A 20,554-nucleotide genomic window follows, 5' to 3' on the forward strand; every position below is an offset into this window, starting at 1 on the left:
TGTCCCTTAGGCAAAAAACCCCCAACAACCCCTGATTGACAAAAATGACTTGGCTTCTGTTTCTGAGAGCAGACTGACAGTCATTGGGTTATTCACACAAATTCCATTCCTGTCATCATCCCATATCAAACCACATTTCTCCTTCACATATTTGCAAAGCACTGTGAAAGGCACATCCACATGGCTGGACCAGTGGCAGAGCTTCATGCTCCAGCACCGAGGGTGGAGAGCAGGTGAGGGCAGGGTGCGTGTCCTGGAGGCATGGTGTGCTGCCCGCAGGGGCAGGGGGTGCGTCCTGGGGGCGGGGTGTTCCGCCTGTGGGGGCAGGGTGCCCAGTACAGGCAGGGGGGCAGCTGCGATGGCACCCTGGGGATCGCGCTGCCGGGGGCGGTGCACTCCCCCCCATCCTCTTCCTCCACCAGTGGGCTGGACCTCATAGATGATGCTGTCATTTAAAAAAGATCAGGCCATTTAGCCAACCTATGTGAATTCTCTTTAAATAAGTTAGGGGAGTGGCAAGAAGCTATTTTATAGGGAAGCAGCTTCTACACTGTTCCAGTAAAGAATGATACACACAAACACACACACACACACACACACACACACACACAGAGTGAGAGAGAGAGAGAGAGAGAGAGAGAGAGAGAGAGAGAGAGAGAGAGAGAGAACACACACACATAAAAGGTCTCTGGAAGTCCGTTTGACTTCCGAAACGTTCAAAAACCAAGGCGTGGCTTCCGATTGGCTGCAGGAGCTTCCTGCACTCAAGCAGAAGCCGCGTTAGATGTTTGGCTTCAGAAAAATGTTTGAAAACGGAAACACTTACTTCCAGGTTTTCGGCGTTCAGGAGCCGATTCGTTCATCAACTAAGCCGCTTGAGAACCAAGGTTCCACTGTACTAACATACGTTCCAAAGACCCCAGAATTATCTCCTGAATCAATCCATGGACTATTGACTTTGATGAAAGGTTCTCAGAGGGGCTGTACATACAGCAATATTACTTCTAATGTTAACTAAGATCTAACATGGTGGAGTAGGAGAAGTATATTCTTTCCCTATTCCTTAAGAGATATTCAGAATGGACTACAGCAGTCAAGATCAAACTAACAGACTGCTCTTATAAACATCAGGAACTGTTTGGGGAGGCAGTAGCCATAGTAGTGACTGATACAGATATGACTCCCTGGTGCTATTGAAACATCAGTCCTTCCAAATCCCTGCATAGTGCAATTTTGCAATGCTGAAGTCAAGGAGATGAGCAGAACATCGGCAAAAGGCTGTGCTGGCACTTCTGAAAAGGGCAGCAATTACTGTCCGGTATCAAATATTTCATTCTTCAGTAACGTTGAAAGAGTGGTGGCATTTCAATTCCAGGCAGTCTTAAAGGAAAGTAATTACTTAGATCCATTGCAATCTGGTTTCTGGCCTGGCTATTGGATGGAAACAGCCTTGATCACCCTGGTGGATGACTACACCAGGGAATGGATGGGTTGAATGTATCCCTCTTTGTTCTTCTGGACCTCTTGGCAACTTTCAGTACCATTGACCATGGTTTCCTCCTAGATCACCTTATTGGATTGCCACCATTTTTTATTGGCTCTGGGCCTTTCTGAAAAGACAAACCCAATCAGTGGCGCTGGGAGACTTCTCTTCCGCCTTTGGTCTATGGGGTACTGCACCTCAAGCTTGTTAATATCTACTGTACATCAAGAATGTTTTGTTGTTGTTGTTGGCTCTGCAGACTGAAGTTCAAAATAACCTTACATCTACAACAAACCTGTAAAGTAGGTCATATTACAGCTCAGGGTGAATAAGGTCTGAAGCTATTGGCTTATGTAAGAGCACTCAATGAACATTAAAAGAGCCAGCCCATTTAGTCCAGCAACCTGTTCCCAAAGTGACAAATCAGATGTCTATGACTTCATGGCTAAGATTATGTTTGAACTAAGACCTTGTAACTCAGCTCATAGCATGTGTGTTTAACTGCTTCAATCCCCCAGGGTACTATACATGCTTTTTATATATTTTGGGCTTAGACGGAGTAACGTCAGCTGCCTCATATCCTTTCATCCCATATTTTAAATAAAAAAACACAGAAGAACAAACTGAGTTTAGGTAAATCAGGTCCTGCAAGCACACACAAAATGTGAATAGAAATAACATTTTTTTAAAAAAACCCAGAAGCACAGAGCTGTGAAATTATTTTTCAGTAATAACAGAAACCCTACACCTTAGCTGGTAAATATATTATTTCAGGGGTAATGGATGATCTGCATCACACAGCACAACTAATAATAGAGCAGGAGTCATTTTGAAAATCTGTGCTCACAACAGCATATTACCCTTATTCTGTCTAGGACAACTTACTCGCATTCTAGCAGTGCAACACTGTGTGCTTCTTCTTGCCTCCAGGTCACATCACTGGTGACTTCCAATGATGGCAAGACGTCTGAACTTATAGGTCAATTGTCCCATTAAGAAGAGATTAGTCTCCATTGTGGGAAGCAATGTTAACGTGACACGTATTTCCAGTTCAAGTGTGCAAGAGATGCTGCAATTGACTCCCAGGTTCAGGATAAACAGTTGATGGCCCTCAGCCAGAAAGTGTTGGTTAGTGTTTAATAGCTCATATATGTTATTCAATAGAGTGAAGAATGGGACAACCATTTTCCTAGCATGCAGTGCATATTCAGGAATTGAGTAACAGACTTGCTCTAGACTTAGCTAGTTGCCTCCCCCTAGAGGAACAGGCACACAGTCTGAGTGCTCCTAGAGTCGTCACTCAGAGTTCAAGTAGTTTCAGTGGTTCATGGTGCTTTTTGCTGGCCCACCAGCTACAACTGTTCCTGGAGAAAGAGAGCCTGGCCACAGCAGTCCATGCTCCATATAAGCTCCTAGTTAGACTACTGCAATGCACTCTGCTTGGGGCTGCCCTTGACAATGACATGCAACTTGCAGTTAGTGCAAAAGGTGGAAGTGAGTTTGCAGTTCAACACCAATCCGAAAGGAATTGAACTGGCTGCCAATATGCTTCCTCCCCACTTTCACAATGTTTGTCATAATGTTTAGAACCCTGAATGGATTGGGACCATGATACTTGAGAGAGCACCTCTCACTACATATTCCTGCCTTAAAGTTAAGATCTGGTGAGATGGGAGAGGGCTGTCCTCCACACCAAATTAAAACCTGGCTTTTTACTCAGGCATTTGGCCTGTGGTGAGAATAGCTTAGAATATGACTTGCTTGTAATGTTTGCTGGCACTCAGCATTTAAGATTTTATGCTGAACATGACTATTATTGGTTACGCTTCATGTTTTTTTGTTTGATTGCGGTATCTTGCCCTGAGATCAACTGATATTTATTTATTGAATTTATAGACTGCCCTATAACTGGAGGTCTCAGAGCTGTTCACAGAATAAAATCAAAATATAAAACCACAAAATACATAATCAAAATAAAAACAACAACCCAATAGCTCCCCCCCAAAACCCCCCACTTTTTTTAAAAAAAATAATGATATAGCTTGGGTTAGATGTATGTTAATAAATTAATACAGTGTGGAAATGTAATTGTCTACCCTGAGGTGTGCCCCTGCCCCACTGAAAGACCTTGACAGATTTTGAATCAGGGTGGAATAAATCCACATAAAGGCAAGCTTTGTCTTGACAGAAGACTCTTCACCTAACTCGTGTGCACTTGCTTAAATGTCAGAAGAGAACCCATGTGCATATACTTGTAGGTTCTCTTTAGGCATTTAAACCAATGCATGCTGCTGCTGTCTGACACACATTGTTCTAGCCAGATCAAATATCTGTAAACCAAAGCCAATCTGGGATCCCGAGGCCTAAAGTCTAACAGGGGTGAGAAGGTCAGCAGGGCAGAAATGTGTAGCGTAAAGAAGATCCATAGGGTAAAATGATCAAAGTGAGAGTGCATCCCAGAAACATCTGCAACTCATAGAAAAGTGCCACTCAAACATAAACCAGTGTGTGGCAGGTTGCCATGGCAGGGTCTCTGTGTGTGATGAAGCAGGGCTTCTACCACGATTCAGAAAGTAGTAACATGCCTCCCAAACTCATTCTCTGCCATCCCATACATTTACCGTCAAGACCTTCCATCAAAATCCTCCCACTTGAGAGATTTGGAACAAACAAAACCTAAATTTATTTAAACATTTGGCTTCATGGCTCCAAATGAGGGCCAGAAGACAATGCTGGCAAGAGATCTGATGGAATAAGGTAGGCACTGCACAGTCAAGGCACACACAATTTAGGAGCGATGTGCTCCACTGTCTGAGTTTTATGGACAGTTTTACTAGGCTTGTCAGACAGAGCTTTACAAGGTTTGTCACCAATAAAGAAAACCTTTGGGTGCTGTTCACGAGGACATTCAGAACCAAGTAGCTCCGGCAGAATTTTAGCTAATTCTATCAGATTAAAGTTAATATGCTGTGACCTAAACATTTTTTCTTTATTGGCTTATATTCTAAGTAGTTGCATTTATTTGCCCTAATAAATACTACCCTAAGAAGATGGCAGAAATCTGCTTGCTTACTATAGCAAAACAGAGCCAGCAACAGCTAATAAGAAAGGGGGCCAGGTATTATTTATTACTACATATTGACCTGATTTGATGACTACTGGACATTTCAAAAGGAAACAACAACACCGAAACACTCTTTCCAATCTGGCAGAGAAAGCAGTAAATGTTTTACCATTAACATTCTAAGCAACATCTGAGGTCTGGCGGGGGGAGCAGTTAATATAATCATCACTCCTGTTCTACTGCTTCAGTTGCAACTGGGAACAGGAAGACTGAGCTGGTGCAGAATCTCCAATGGCCCAAGAGGAGGTGCTTTGGCTCCAGCAATGAGGTGGGGTGGGGAAGTAACTTAAGAGCCCCACTGGGTCACACCAAAAAGCTTTTCTAGCCCAGAATCCATGGCGGTCAACCTGGTGTGTATAGGAAGCCCACCAACAGGAGATTGGGACAATAGTACAGTGGTACCTTGGGTTACAGACGCTTCAGGTTATGGATGCTTCAGGTTACAGACTCCGCTAACCCAGAAATAGTACCTCGGGTTAAGAACTTTGCTTCAGGATGAAAACAGAAATCGTGTGGCGGCAGCAGGAGGCCCCATTAGCTAAAGTGGTACCTCAGGTTAAGAACAGTTTCAGGTTAAGAACGGACCTCCAGAATAAATTAAATTCTTAACTTGAGGTACCACAATACTCTCGCATTAGTGTTCCTCAGCTACTAGCTCTTGGAAGCAAATTGCCTCTGATCTTGGAGGCAGCATGACCACTAGCCACTCATAGCTATTAAAGCTGTTCAAGTCGACAGACATCACTACATCAGATGTGCACATACCCAAAGCTTAACATCCTCTTCAGAGGCCCTGTTCTGGATGTCCCCTCCAACTAAAGTGAGGTGAATCAAGGAGGGTGGCCTTGGGAAAATCATCTTTCCAGCATGTAATTATCTCTTGGAACTAGATCTTTTTAAGCAAGTCCAATGAAGAATGCCATGTTCATTTTTCCTTTTCAAAAAGACTGCAATTGACTTGGTGGCCTAGTACCTGACATTTTCCTGAGTCTAGTGGACTATTGATGTAGCATCTTCCTATGACTTCCTTACAATCAACGAAAAGTCCTATTCTCTTTCCTTTCCCCACAATTTGAGCTTCCTGCTTGCTTCTATGTATGGGATAATGTATAAACATGAATCCAATGTACCTGTGAGGACATTTTGAATATAATTCTCACATTCCTGGCTATGACAGTTTGTTTAGTCTTATTTGATTTTAAAAGGATATTGGGTCAGAAATTCTGAATGAGCTTAGGAGTGCTTAGCTCTTTCTAGGGTTGTGGCGCTTATCTATATTCACACAACCAAACCACACAAGAATATCCTCAAGCGTCAAAAATTGCAAATTTCAACACATGCCAAGGAATGCAAAAACCAGGTACCTAAGTCATTTCAGCAGAGCTCTTGTCAAAATTTCCATGTTCAACTTCCCTAGTCAATACATGAAATTGCTTAATACATGGCAATAGAACATAACATACTTTTTACATAAAATAGCATCCCAAGAGGATTTGACAGGAGTCAGTGCAATGGGCTGCCAATAAAATTAGATCTAAAGCATTTGGAAACTAGGGGAAGGAGATAATTGGGTTGGCCAACAGCCATTTACATCCTGTATGTGGAACACACTGAGACCTAAGTCCTTCCATTTGCATTTCTCCTGTTCTATTACTCCTGTGAAACTTTCCTAGTAAAGTCACAGGTCACAACCTCCTCCCAGGGGAAAGAGAAGGGATGGGCCCTCTTACTCAACAGATATGCTACTGACCTGAAGCATTTGAAGATAGCCTTCTTGTGGGTCACAGAGGAGCGAAGATATCCGGTGGTTGTTCCTCATGCATCGTTGATTATTCTCTCTTGACAGAGGGAAGATCTGCCGTATGACGGTCATCCTCCCAAGAGCACTGTGCACCAGTTCCAAAATTTCATTGTCACTGATTTCCTGTGAGGAAAGAAACAAATTCATTAGAATCTACTTCCATGATAAATTGTACTTTGAATGAATATTTTAGTTATTGAAGTCCAGCACCTATATATTTCTGAGGACATTTTTAAAAAAACAGAAAATAACTGAGATGGAGAGAACTCGGTGCTCTTACCTAGTGAAAACTTAGCCAATCTCTGCCCTCATCCACACAGGACATTCTGTGCCTAGAAAGCATGGCTCCAAGCAACTTTTTGCTTGCCCCATCCTTTCTAGGCATGGGTCTGAGTGGCTTTGCCTTTGCCCCACTGTGTTTCCCTGGGAAGGCTGCTCTTTAGTGCTAAATCGGAACAAACTACAATCTGCAGAAAACCCAATTGTGTTAAGCCATCAATTTCAGCTCTAAACCATCAATTTCCCCCCGGGAAAGTGGCAGGGTGAACAGGTGTGGATAAATTTGGTCAGTGTCTGGATGAGGAACTACTTATTAATAGCTTCAAATATTTTTCTCAGGCTTCACAAGGGAATAGTGAAGTCTAAGTGTAATAAGGAAATAGGTAGAATAATTAAAATGGAGGAAATTTATGCTTCTACGGCATTTTTCTTCTTCATTCAGACTTATCATGTGAAGACAGTTGTGGTTGTTTTGTTGTGGTGGCTGTTAATTTCATTTATGAATCACTTCCCATGGGGCATCCTAAAGCAACGTACAATATAATCCCACCATTTGTCACAAATTGAAACTTCAATTTAAAACATTTGTTGGATTGCTGTATATTTTCTCATAATAGCTATAGCAAATGTATCAACAGAATAAACAGGCACTTTTTAATCAAAGGAGCTTGCACTTATGGCATGCATGCCCTAAAATATAAGACAATTAAATCAACCATAAAAACCACCACTCGTTACACAGAGCCTATCAAGTGGCCAGAAATATAGATGTTCCTGGGGAATAATCAGGATGCTCACTAAATGGCATTCTTACGTCATGTATTAATGTACTAGTAAATAAGCACAGCTTATCAAATTTGCGCGATAAGTATAATCTGAACCTATTCTTTGTATTGTTTTCTATCCTGCGCCATAATATGATGATGATGGAGGACAGATTTCAGACCAAGGTATTAATCCAAAGGTTACTAGCTAAATAATGGCTCATTTAAAAGCACTTATGGCTTTTTCTTGGAACTAAAGAAAATAAATCCAGGAAGATTCCCCCCCCCCACTTTCTAAATGACAGGTGCCATAGGATATTGTCAGAGCATCCATGCTTTCTGAGAATATTCCATCTGATTAAATTGGCTATTTCGGAAGGGATAGGAAAACACATTTGACATGAGTCACCTTGTTTTGTCCTGCCCTCCACTTGTGCTTGTGGCACAACAGTGTCGCTTACTTTATGCAACTTAATCTGTGTAGGGAGCGAGATTCTTGGTGCCCAGAATAACATTACTCAAGATTTTTTCCTGGGGTTTCAGGCAAGAAAGTGTCTCTCTTGCATCAGCCCTTCTTCTTTTAAAGTCAATTACATCCAATCAAGATCATACCGATGAACACAAGCTATATCAAACCCAACGGTACATGCAAAGCATTGCTTTTTGGTCTGATCAAGCATAGCTGTACTTAATAGTCTCATTATTTGCTTACTCTTGGGGCCAGGGGAAACACCTCGGTGGCAAACGTATTATGAGAAGCTGACATAATTCTCACAACTTACGACCGAAAACACACGATGATTCGAAAGCTACCAATTTCCCATATAGAGTATTTATTTAAATAGTTGCTGGGGGGGAGGGGAGGCTGCATAAGTAAGAAACTATTTCCATGTTACAGGCAACTTCCAGTTTATGCGGGGGTTACATTCCAAGGCACCACACATTTAAGTGAAATTGTGTATATTTGAGACACCACTGGAAAAGCCTGCAAACACCCCGTTTCACCCCCTACCCCTACCCCTACCCCTCTTGTGACGTTTTCTGGTCACTTTCAGGATTCGGCATGATTGCACATATATTGCACACACGAAAATGGGGGTTGCCTGTATTAACAATGGGAAGTGTTTGAGCTTCAGTGTTCTTAAAACTCAGGGGTGTGGGGAAGAGATTGAGGCAGGCAGACAGAACCAACACATTTAGTAGCTCACACATCTAAAAATATGCTAGATGGGGGAGACAGAATGCAGTCTATAAGAACTTCTGTTTTTTGTTGTTGTTGTCAATTTTTTTAATTGATTTTACATTTTCAAAACAAATTTCCACTATCAATACTAAACATTCATTTTTCAATTCCCCCCTCCCTGTTGACTTCCCTCAGCTTCCATTTCTGGTTTATTGCATCAAATGATACATTCTGCTGTTCGTATATAATACTATGTGATATTTCTTGTTTTGTGTAAATAAAGTTGTAAATGTTTATTTAAATCCTGCCAACAAGTCTATTTTTTTTTTGTTTCTGCAAATACACTGTAAAAGGTTCCCATTCTTTTTTCAAAGTCCCTAATGTCCTTTTCTCGCAGTTTGTCCATTAACTTTGCTAACTCTATAAGAACTTCTGTTAACCCCACATTCCCCTTCTAAGGCATAGATGAGATGTAGTGATCTTAGTGCAATAACCTATGGTCTGGGAATGGAAGGGGCAGCACCTATGTCAGTGGAAGCTACTTCTTGCTTTGCTTGTTAGCTTCTGTAAGAGGCAGCATCCCACAGGCAGCTAATGCTCTCTGGAGGCCTCTGGGGGAAAACGTTCTACCACCACCACCATTTCAGCCCCCAAAACTCCATACTGAATATTTAATCTTCCTGAACATTCAGGAAGTTAAACCCAAAGATTATTTTAAAGCATCTCAGGCTCCCAGTACTCAATCCATTTGTGTATTTATTTATTTGCAGACAAAGAACATCAATTATTGTGTTTGCAATACCTAGCTATTTTGCTCAGGGGAAATATTTAAATCGGCTTTAGCTGCCTTCAGTTATCATAACACAAATTGCAAAATGAGACAATTATGTTTCACATTAAAAACTCCTATTTTCCTAGAGGTAATGAAGGAAAATTATAAATTTTAATGACATTAATAATTTACCAAACCAAAAAGAGTTCCATGAAAAAAAATGTCCCTGAGAAAAATCTGAAGATTAAACTTTAATAGGCATGAGGATCATGAGGTTGATGAAAAATCTGTAGACTTATATGCAGTATTTACAGCAGGGCTGGTGCCTTAAAAACGTGAAATGGATTTCCCTTACTTGCATATTTTGGTTTATAGAAGAGCAGCAATGTGGAGTCATGGTTGGTGCAGTTCTAGGTATGCAAACAAACAGGGCTTTTTTTCTGGGAGGACGCAGGGGTACGCATACCCCTAAACATTTTGTGAATCTAAATTTGGCCTGGGAGATTACAAATAATGGATGTACCATGCTATATTAGAAGCAAAAAAACGTGTTTTGATGAATTGGAAGAGCCGCAAAAAGATTCCATTGAGCACATGGATTGATAATATGGACAGATTAGCTACATACAAATGAATTGCATGTCGACGCAAATAAAGAATGGATAAATATGAAGAAATCTGGAAGGAATATTTAAGGGATAGGCGGATAGTGGTGGGAAGTAGGGGGAGGAGAGAGAGGTGGGAAAATATTGTTTAAAAGGTGTTGTCATAGGTATATCAGTGTATTCAAATCTGAATTGTCAAATTGTGTTATTATGGTTTTTGTTGTATGTGTCTTTTGTGGTTGTTATTTGTATTGAAAAAAATGATTAATTTTTTTTTTACAAAAAATCTAAGTTTGGCCTCATTGAGGGGCAGTACTTCAATATAAGTAGGAAAATGAGAGTACCCCTAAACATTCTTCTTTAGGATAAACAAGCATGGGGCCCCACTCAATGACTCATGGAGGAAACAAAGCAGTAGCACCAGCAATTTGCATGGGAGGGAACAAACAAATTGACAGTGCCAGCTGGAGTTCCTGGTACTGTGGCTAGGTCTGGGCATTTTGCTTGGCCTGCTCAAACACAAGCATGATGTTACGCAACCTCAGCGAGACCATTACTATGAGCCGCCATCTGCTTATTCAGTCCCATCCCACCCCACCCCACCCGGATCCATGGGAGGGGCTGGATCCAGGGGGAGGAGGAATGATCCTGTTGCCACTGTGTCATTTGCTGGAATCCCTCCTTCACTGGGCCCACCTGTGGCTTCCACAGCATCCTACTCTTACTGTATCCTCTAACTGCTCAGAAAAAAAACTGCTTTGTGTTGGCCCTGAAATACTTCCACAGGGCTCAGGAAGCTAAAAAATGGTACATCTGTTCTCCAAGATTATTAGGAAATGATATTAATTGTTGCCTCTTACTGTCTTGAACATATCCAGCCCAAGGAGTACAAACAGCCAGTAGTTTAATTCTTTATTGCCAAAGTATGAACTTACAATGGCTAGGCAGCTGCCACCCCTCCCCAGGCTTGTGCCCCGGGCCAGACTGTTGGAGCAACAGGGGGCCATGCCAACATGCCAACTTAAGTGCTCTAGTCTGATGGCACAAGTACAAGCAACATGTGATTTCTCCTAGATTGAAGTTGTTGGTCTGCCTGGCTCTTTAAACCCCCCCCCCTTCCGCCAGATCCTAGGGAGCAGTGGGGAAGGGTAACAGAGTGGGTTTTGCCAGCCCTCTCCCTTCAGGCATTGCCTGTCCTTCCTCCACCGTCTCCAACTACTCAGACCCCTCCTCATCCTCCAGCTAGGGCTCCTGTCTTATGGGAGGCACAAAACCCCATAAATCGCTACTCTCTTTCTCTGCATCAGCCTCTGGCCCTGCTACCTCTTCCACCTGCTCCAGAGACCTGCGAGTCCCTGACACTTACTCTCTGTAGAAAAAAAATGGTTAAGCTATTCCCACTCCACTCAGAAAACTGAAAATGTGTTAAGCGTGCAGAAGAAAGTACAGTACCTGAAGACTGATATAGGGTATGAGGAACATTTTCATACCCAGCCACCATTGGAAACAAAAAGTGGACTGAAGCTTTCTTCTGCCAAAAAATATCCCAAATATTATACAGTGGTACCTCGGGTTAAGTACTTAATTCATTCCAGAGGGTTAAGTACTTAATTCATTTCTGTTCTCATCCTGAAGCAAAGTTCTTCACCCGAGGCACTATTTCTGGGTTAGCAGAGTCTGTAACCTGAAGCGTATGTAACCTGAAGTGTATGTAACCTGAGGTACCACTGTATTCAGTAAACAATGTTGATTATAATATTTTAAGTTCTGTACCTCATTATCAAGACAGCACCATCTTAGTTATCAATGCTCTTCCTACTCTGCTTCCATCAATATTAACTATGGACTGTATCCAAACTAAGTTTAACTTACTTGAAACCACTGGGACAAGTTAGACATGACCTAAGTCTCATTTATTTCAATGAGAACTAACTTTAAGTAACGGATTATTTATAGAGAGAAGCAGTAACAGCTGAAGATTTACATAAGATACATCCCAGATGCAAATAATCTAAATCACTTGAGTTTTGGAGGAAGAACATAGCTACCAATAGATTTATTAGCCAAGAATGACATCAGACAAGTGAGAAATAAAGCCACCAGCACAAACAATGAATGAGGCCATGAGGTGAAAATGGAAAGTAAGGAAGTCTAGACTACGGCAGAGACAGCAAAGTAAATAATCATCCATCATGCACTGAATGGGTAGCATGACCTCTGACAGTCAAAAGTAGAAGAGCAGGTGCTCTGCAGAATTGGGCAGAGATGGTAGAGGACATTAAATCAAGGATCCATTGGAAGTTGGAGGGAAAGAAAATTAAACAGACCAGGAATGGACTAAAATAATCATGCAGCCACATCCTAGACACATTTACTTGAAAGCAAATTCTACTGAGTTTAGTATTTCTGGGGAAGTTTGTGCATGGTCCCAGGCTTAAAGACAAAGAGGCTTCAGTGTCAATCCACACATTACAAATTGGTTCTGATACATGTACCTCAATGTACATGGTGGTGGCCTAGTGTCATTGTTGGGAACCTTTGTACGTGCAGCTACTCACACAGAGTCAATTAAGGTTTGGCAGACAGCTAGAAGGCAATCTGAAGGAGTACGTCTGCCTGGTGATAACAGAGACATGGAGACCGCTCCCTGATTGGTCAAGCTCTCTCAAGGGAGTGATAATTAGTAGCCTACTAACTGGAATGTGTTAGTTCAGAGGTTAGTGAGTTCAGAGTTCTGTGTGAGTGTAGGAGGTTGTGAGTTGTGTCAGAGAGAGCTACCAAAAGATCCGTGTTCTGTTCCTGTAAATAGTCCACTGTATATAATAAACACCTAACTACAAGTTCCTGGTTCCTGCTTCGTCTATCCTGTCTGCAGCCAAGTTGCCAATTGCTTCCGTGGATTCTGCGTGTACTCTGCTAGGTCTGGCTAAGGTCCTGCAACTAGTCAGAAGGTTGCAAAACTCCAAATCGACAAGGTGCCCCATGATATTCTTGTAAAGAAGCTGGTAAAATGCGGTCTTGACTATGCTACCACTCAGTGGATTTGTAACTGGCTGACTGACCGAACCCAAAGGGTGCTCATCAATGGTTCCTCTTCATCCTGGAGAAGAGTGACTAGTGGGGTGCCACAGGGTTCTGTCTTGGGCCCGGTCTTATTCAACATCTTTATCAACGACTTGGATGATGGACTCAAGGGCATCCTGATCAAATTTGCAGATGACACCAAACTGGGAGGGGTGGCTAACACCCCAGAGGACAGGATCACACTTCAAAACGACCTTGACAGATTAGAGAACTGGCCCAAAACAAACAAGATGAACTTTAACAGGGAGAAATGTAAAGTATTGCACTTGGGCAAAAAAAATGAGAGGCACAAATACAAGATGGGTGACACCTGGCTTGAGAGCAGTACATGTGAAAAGGATCTAGGAGTCTTGGTTGACCACAAACTTGACATGAGCCAACAGTGTGACGCGGCAGCTAAAAAAGCCAATGCAATTATGGGCTGCATCAATAGGAGTATAGCATCTAGATCAAGGGAAGTAATAGTGCCACTGTATTCTGCTCTGGTCAGACCTCACCTGGAGTACTGTGTCCAGTTCTGGGCACCACAGTTCAAGAAGGACACTGACAAACTGGAACATGTCCAGAGGAGGGCAACCAAAATGGTCAAAGGCCTGGAAACGATGCCTTATGAGGAACGGCTAAGGGAGCTGGGCATGTTTAGCCTGGAGAAGAGGAGGTTAAGGGGTGATATGATAGCCATGTTCAAATATATAAAAGGATGTCATATAGAGGAGGGAGAAAGGTTGTTTTCTGCTGCTCCAGAGAAGCGAATATGGAGCAATGGATCCAACTACAAGAAAGAAGATTCCACCTAAACATTAGAAGAACTTCCTGACAGTAAGAGCTGTTCGACAGTGGAATTTGCTGCCAAGGAGTGTGGTGGAGTCTCCTTCTTTGGAGGTCTTTAAGCAGAGACTTGACAACCATATGTCAGGAGTGCTCTGATGGTGTTTCCTGCTTGGCAGGGGGTTGGACTCGATGGCCCTTGTGGTCTATTCCAATTCTATGATTCTATGATTCTATGAAATAGGTTTTGCCAATAGTCACATCACATGGCAGCATAACTTGGGATAAGAATACTCATGACACCCACAGTGGAAATGTCTATATTAATTGTGGGCAAGGGTGAGAACCTTTTTTTGACCTGGGAGCTATGTTCCTTGGCAGACGCCCCTTCAGGGCTGTGTAGCAGAGGTGGGTGAGACAGGTACAGATCCAGGAGGAAAAGCAGGTGAAGAAATGTATACCACTCTCCATTTTTATTGTAAAATAATTTAAGATTTTTAAAAATCCGCCTAATTACAAGGAAATCAGTGTTTACACCTGATCAACTGCGAATTAACATTTACAACAGACAGATCTGTAGGCGGCAGGTGGTCTTGGAAAGTAAACTTGAGTTTTTAAAAATGAGTGTTTTATCCGCTTGCAGTCCATTGGGACTGTTTCTCACATGTGTTCATTTCAAAAGAACATCTTGTTGCACACCTTTTTTTGTTCAACTTAATTTTACCGAGATATGCTGAGAAGACGCTCTTGGATGTTTCTGCACAGTAAGCCAATGTGAAGTACCAGAGTAAGTGTTTTCCTATCACTACCGTACTATAGAAACTCTGATCTAATCTCACAGTAGCAGGAAAAGAACAAACATCCTCAAATATTTCTGGGATCTCATACGGAGAATTTACAACATGAATAAAGCATGACATTCTTTCCTCTGGCAATGTGTTTGACAGATAAAAGAAACAAAAGAATGGTAATGATAGCTTGTGGTGAGGTAATAAGCGCTACCCTTTGAAACTTATTGGATGTGTGTTAATCTGAATTGACTGAAAGTCATTAACGTGAATAGCCACAAATGAAAGCCTCAAAGTCAAGTAGCAACTCTAACCTTCAGCTCTCCAACTTAGTTTAGCAACTTGTAATTAAATCTGTTTTGTGGCAATTCAGGTGACAGCAATGGGGCTGCACTTTATCTTCCCATCAAAACAAAGGGGAGAAAATTTCATTATAACCAATTTATGTCTGGAAACACTGACTGCAGCTAATGGAAGTTGCATCGACAGGGAGATACAGCAAGGAGGAAGTTGACTTCCAGAATTAGCTAATTACAGGCCAGGGCTTGATGCGTAGCTCACTTAGAGCACTTATGGGAAATCTAAGAAACAACAGGAAGTGCAAGTCCTTCCAGTTTTTACATTTCTTCTCTACGAATCTAAAATGGGAGTTCACACACCCTGGGATGGATCCAGAGTTGCCTTTCCATCAATGGAAGGGCTCGTTCCATTCGCAGATAGTGAATCCAGCAGTCCCCAGCGCCACCTCCCATGTATTCTGGAGGGTCCCCTGATCAACTGGAGCAGTATTTGAATGGCACAGAGGGCTAAAATGAGTGAGAATGGGCAAAAATGGCCTCTCTCCCCACTCGCCAATCGGTAGAGCACTGCCACAGGTAGTCTGAGTCCAACTCCATTTCCTAAAGCTTCTCCCTTGCCCTAGGCATCAGGGAGAATTTGCCCAGGATAGTTAATACCAGAGCATAGTAGAATAAACAGGTCATCTTGAAGCGTGGGCCCCCTATATAAAATCACAGGGCAAGGATGCACAACTGAAATTGCTCTGAGGGCTACTTTTACATTTTTATTAACTCGAGAGGGCTGTGCCATGAATTAATCATGGGAAAATGTCCGTGTCATATTTGTACTCGGTTTACTCACACATGCAAAACTAACGTACAGTACGTGGATAAAATATGTCGCTGCAAATCTCGCCACCACGTTTAAGGTTTTTCTTTTGCTTAATAAAACACAAAGATCAAGTACCAGGCTGTGACACGAATGTTAAGAGCTCTCTCTCTCTCTCTCTCTCTCTCTCTCTCTCTCTCTCACACACACACACACACACACACACACGGGCTGGGTGGTATCTGGTTTTCAATATTGTGATATATCTGCCCTGACTATCTGCCTCTTCGACATTCCTGTTTGTGCCTGCTTCAAGTAAGCTCCGTGTATCTGATTCTGGCCTGGAATCAGCTTTGTTATTTGGATTGCATTCCTTATAGTTTGTCAGCTTGGACCGGATTTCTTGATCCTGTCTAGGTCCTCCTGTGGGATCTCTCCTGGAATTTGAATGATGCTGGTCTTGATCCTGCAGGGACTTGTGCTGTCACATTTCTGAGTGGTCAAACTGCTTACAGCCCACAGCTGTCAAAGAGATGCTTGCTTCCCTCCACATTCTTCCTTGTTCTTAAAGCCTTTTATGCTAAGCAGATCACATATCCTTTCATTTGTCCTTCCTCTCCTTTAATTTTCTTGTACATTCTGATAAATATTAACCCTGCAGCTCTGTGACTTGCATCCTGATCATCCCTTCTGAAATGCAGATAATCCAGGCATAACACAAGTTGAGAGTGGCTTGTTCCTTTTTAAAATAAAAATCGGAATATAACTTCTATTCCCACTGAATTACAGTTGAACCTTGGATCTCAAATGCCTTGGCTCCTGAACAAATTGGCTCCTGAATGATCAAAACCCGGAAGTGAGTATTCCGGTTTCTGAACTATTTCCGGAAGCCGAAAGTCCGGTGTGGCTTCCAATCAGAAGCTGCGCCTTGGTTTTTGAATGGTTCCAAGAGCGCATTCTGTTCAAGAAGCAAGGTACGACTGTATTGCTGTTTGAACCAAATGGAAAGATTCCTTTCAGACAAAACATTTGAGGAATTATGAGGGACACTAACAGACTAGCAAAAAGCCATGTATCTTTCAACCTAATGTTTGTATTCCTTTACTTGGTACGGGTGGATTTATGCTTCAATCTGGGCCCTAGATCCTAGGCAATGGCCACCACATCCCATAGCATGATTTACAATGGCAGAAGAAAACAGTCAGCTATGGACCGAAAAAGACATGCTCCATTAACAGTGCATATACTTTACATGCTGCAAAAATGCATGCCTGAGTATCTCAAATTTGAATCAAACTCCAGAGAGCAAGTCCTTTTATGGAAGTAGGACAGAAGGCTTTACACGGGTTAATTCCTTCCAATCCATACAGAAGGTCCAAATTGATAAGCCAGCCAGCCACCCACCAGCCCTCTGTAGCTAGACAGCATACCAAGTGCTTCTCTGTTTCTCTGAGTACATATTTACTCTGTTCAAACTCTCAGATTCTAGACATTTGAGAGAATGTATAGTTGCCTGTTTTAACTCAATTGAATTTTATAGAGTCTATATAAGCTTGCACATTGATAGTTCTTCGCTGGATTATATTTATGTACCTATTTGCACTTTGTAACCCATCATAACCCTGTCCCCAGGATTTTATCACACTATGTAGGGATTCTAATTTGTTCTTGTCTCGTGAACTTTCTGATTGATACCTTTAGATCTGCATCCTGCAAGTGCTTCTCCTATCTGTACTCTGTCAGAGGAAGGGGGTCCATATTTTGTGGCATTTAATAAATGATGTACATATTTGTAAGCCCACGGGAGTCTTATTTTGGCAGAAGAGAGGTGGAAAATTATGCATCATATTACACAGTTTTAATTGGGGGTAGTGAATTTCAGCACCTCAACAACAACAGCAACAACAACATTCTCCTATAAACGCTGTACAGAGTAGACAGTGCATTGTATTTATGTGAATATAAACACTGATTTCCTCTGTGCGTTTCTCGTGGTGATTTTTTTTACGAAGCTATTACAGCAAAAAAGAACGAGTTCCATAAACATCACAGGGACTGGAGAAGATTCATAATGGCTTTTTGGAGGTAGCAATTTTATACCCACTACCCCTTTTAATTTCCATGCATTACCGCTAACCAGACAAAAGCAATTTATAGTTCCTGTTAACATATATGGCTGCCTTCCTCCGCATGATTAGTGAGAGGCAAAGGACGGTATGAAACGTGAACAAAGAAGTCTGTACTTAAACTTGATGTCCCCTATATAATGCATTAGCACAAAACAACAGATAACACAGCTCTCTTTATTTAAATATTTTACCAGCCTTAAGCACATAAACAACATACATTTATTAAGATATACAAATGTTTCTAATAATGCAGCTTCCACTAAGTGGCCAGAAATTTATAAATGATCACATAGGAAATTTTCTCTCCCTAACCCCCACTGCCATGCTTATATTATGAGTCCTTTCTCAGTGCGCAGACTTTCAATATGGGCCTCTATAAAATACAGCTTAGGGACATTCTCCCCCCGCCCCCAGTATTGATATACCCAACATAAATAAAGCTCGATTATCCTTTAAGTGGAATTGGGGGGGGGGGCATACAAACCAAACGCGTGCATTGCTTCAATGCAGAACTGGATAACAGTGATAGAATCAGTTCAGTTCTACAGAAAAGATGTTAATCCATCAAGCTCAGAGAGCTAATCTTTTGTAACATTCAGACACTGCAAACTGGAGAGCAGCAGCCTTACATGTAAGCTCAGTGCTTTCTCGGTTGTCCATGGTAACAGACTGCAAGTTTACAGACCACCAAGAGCTATATATCTGCATTTCTGAGGTTTATGTGGAATAATTCTTTCTTCCCTACAAGCACAGCTAGTGGAGTAGGTCAGCATGAGAAAGAACAGGATGACAAGCCTTGCCATTTCCCGGGCACACTCGGGACTTTGTTTTGATCTTTATCATGCTGTTTATGCCAGCAAAGAAGAAGTCTGGAAATGGAGCCATACAATTTGCATTCTGGTATTATTCAGGCTGGAGAGAGACAATCTCCCTGCCCTATTCTCCCACCCCACCAACAGAAGTTAGTGTGAGAGAGTCTCCATCACCAATGGTGTCTGCAGTAAAGCTGGATGTTTACAAGTTTTGATTCTTTTGTCCAAAAATGGTACACTTGACAAGCAGGGGGAGGGATAAGAAGTATGTGAATCACATCTGTTTCCCACCCACTGCCAGATTACCAAATAGGCAGAGTAGGCAACAGCCTATGGGCTCCATGCCTTTCAGGGGCCCCACAACAATGGATCAAAATAATATTGATTTGATAGAGAATTACAAAAACATATTAAGAGATAATTTGCAAGGGCCCCCCGAGATTTTGACTGCCAAGGAGCCTCCACAGGGTTTAATCTGGCATTGTTTCCCTCTGATTAATGGACACAATAAATGTTGCTTGTGGGGGAGATGAGCAGGAAACCCCCCGAGGATGGATGTCTGGTTTTTTATTATTCTTTGCAAAGATCTATAAAACTGCACAACGTCTATGCTAACTTGCAGGGCCAAGCTCGGGGTAGCTTCCAAGCCTTGGGACCAAGGAACCTCGTGAAGCTGATGAGCCAATCTGCAAACACCAAAATTGAGACGCAAAGCTCAGGAAGCTAAAGGACTGTGAAACACACCCATCCAACAAATCAGATCCTCTTCAAGGAGGTTACGCGTTGCGCTTGGGCCCCCAGGCATCTCCCATCTCCTGGTGTGGGCTGCTGCTCCACTCTGGTTGGTCGTTTCATGGCCACTTGGTCCTAAAGCCAATGGCTTGGCTTGGGGGGTGGCCGCAAAACATTATTTAATCCCTGTGCGATGTTTGCTGGACCTCTTTGCCTTCGTGCAGCGGATTACCCGCCCACCCACCCCCTTTATCTGGTGTGTTGGCCTTGCTATGGACGTTGTTGGTTGCCTGTTTTGCAATGGGGGCCTGGCAGGAATTTTTCCAACTGGCAGATTGGCAGAGCCATTTGCTTTTCACATACTGCGTAGCAATCATCACAACTTTGTAAGGTTTGGTGGTTAGGCATTGGATCAGCAATGTGTGGGGAGGGGAGGTGCGTCCAACACCTGCCCCTCCAAGCTCAAGGGTATTCCATTAAAGGAATCAGGGGTTGGCCTGGGTCTTGTCCGAAACCCTGTGGTAGGCCATACCAGGACCCCACGGGGGCACCAGGGGGAGCTTGAGTCGGTTTGCATCAGCAGGGCTCCCTCTGGCGGGAGGGATAAAATCCTTTTATCAGATTCTCCGTGATGCGGATGGGAGTCTGATATAGTTTGGATGATTCCAGTGCCTAAGCCAATACCACTCACATTCTGTATTCAATAAAGTTGTGGCCTAAATTTTGCCCAATAACTTAAACTAAAATCCCGTGTCACTGTGTCTTCATTTTGGGGGGATGGTCGGGAGTCTTGAAGCACAAACCTAAACCATAGCACAAGCCCCATTCCCTGCTTCAAAGCCCTGCAAAAAAGAGATGACAGAGGGCAAGGGATTTTTTTTGGGGGGGGAGGTATGCCCCACCCCACATAACTGATCACAAGACGCAGCAATGCCTATCAACTTTGGAGGGCAGCCCCCTCAAATATTTTATTGTGGAGGCCGAAGGGACCTCAGCCCTTAGGAGTTGGCTGCTATGACAAAGAAACTGATATGTAAACCACTGAAAGTGATGGGTCTATCACAACACCTTCAACTTTCTGCAACCCCCCTTCCCCACAATTATTGTCTATCGTTAAATACAA

The 20,554-nt window shown here is 42.5% G+C and overlaps 1 protein-coding gene across 6 annotated transcripts in view; it reads right to left on the bottom strand.

The window, feature by feature from the left end:
• Positions 1 to 20,554, bottom strand: part of GRID1 (glutamate ionotropic receptor delta type subunit 1) — a 713,795-nt gene that overhangs the window by 132,444 nt on the left and 560,797 nt on the right. For all 6 annotated transcript variants that reach the window (XM_028729284.2, XM_028729285.2, XM_028729283.2 and 3 more), the window contains exon 6: positions 6,358 to 6,531. In XM_028729284.2, the coding sequence (XP_028585117.2) occupies positions 6,358 to 6,531 (174 nt within the window). The remainder of the gene's footprint in view (positions 1 to 6,357; positions 6,532 to 20,554) is intronic.

Source organism: Podarcis muralis, chromosome 6, assembly GCF_964188315.1.
Source record: "Podarcis muralis chromosome 6, rPodMur119.hap1.1, whole genome shotgun sequence".
Classification (NCBI taxonomy): Eukaryota; Metazoa; Chordata; class Lepidosauria; order Squamata; family Lacertidae; genus Podarcis; species Podarcis muralis.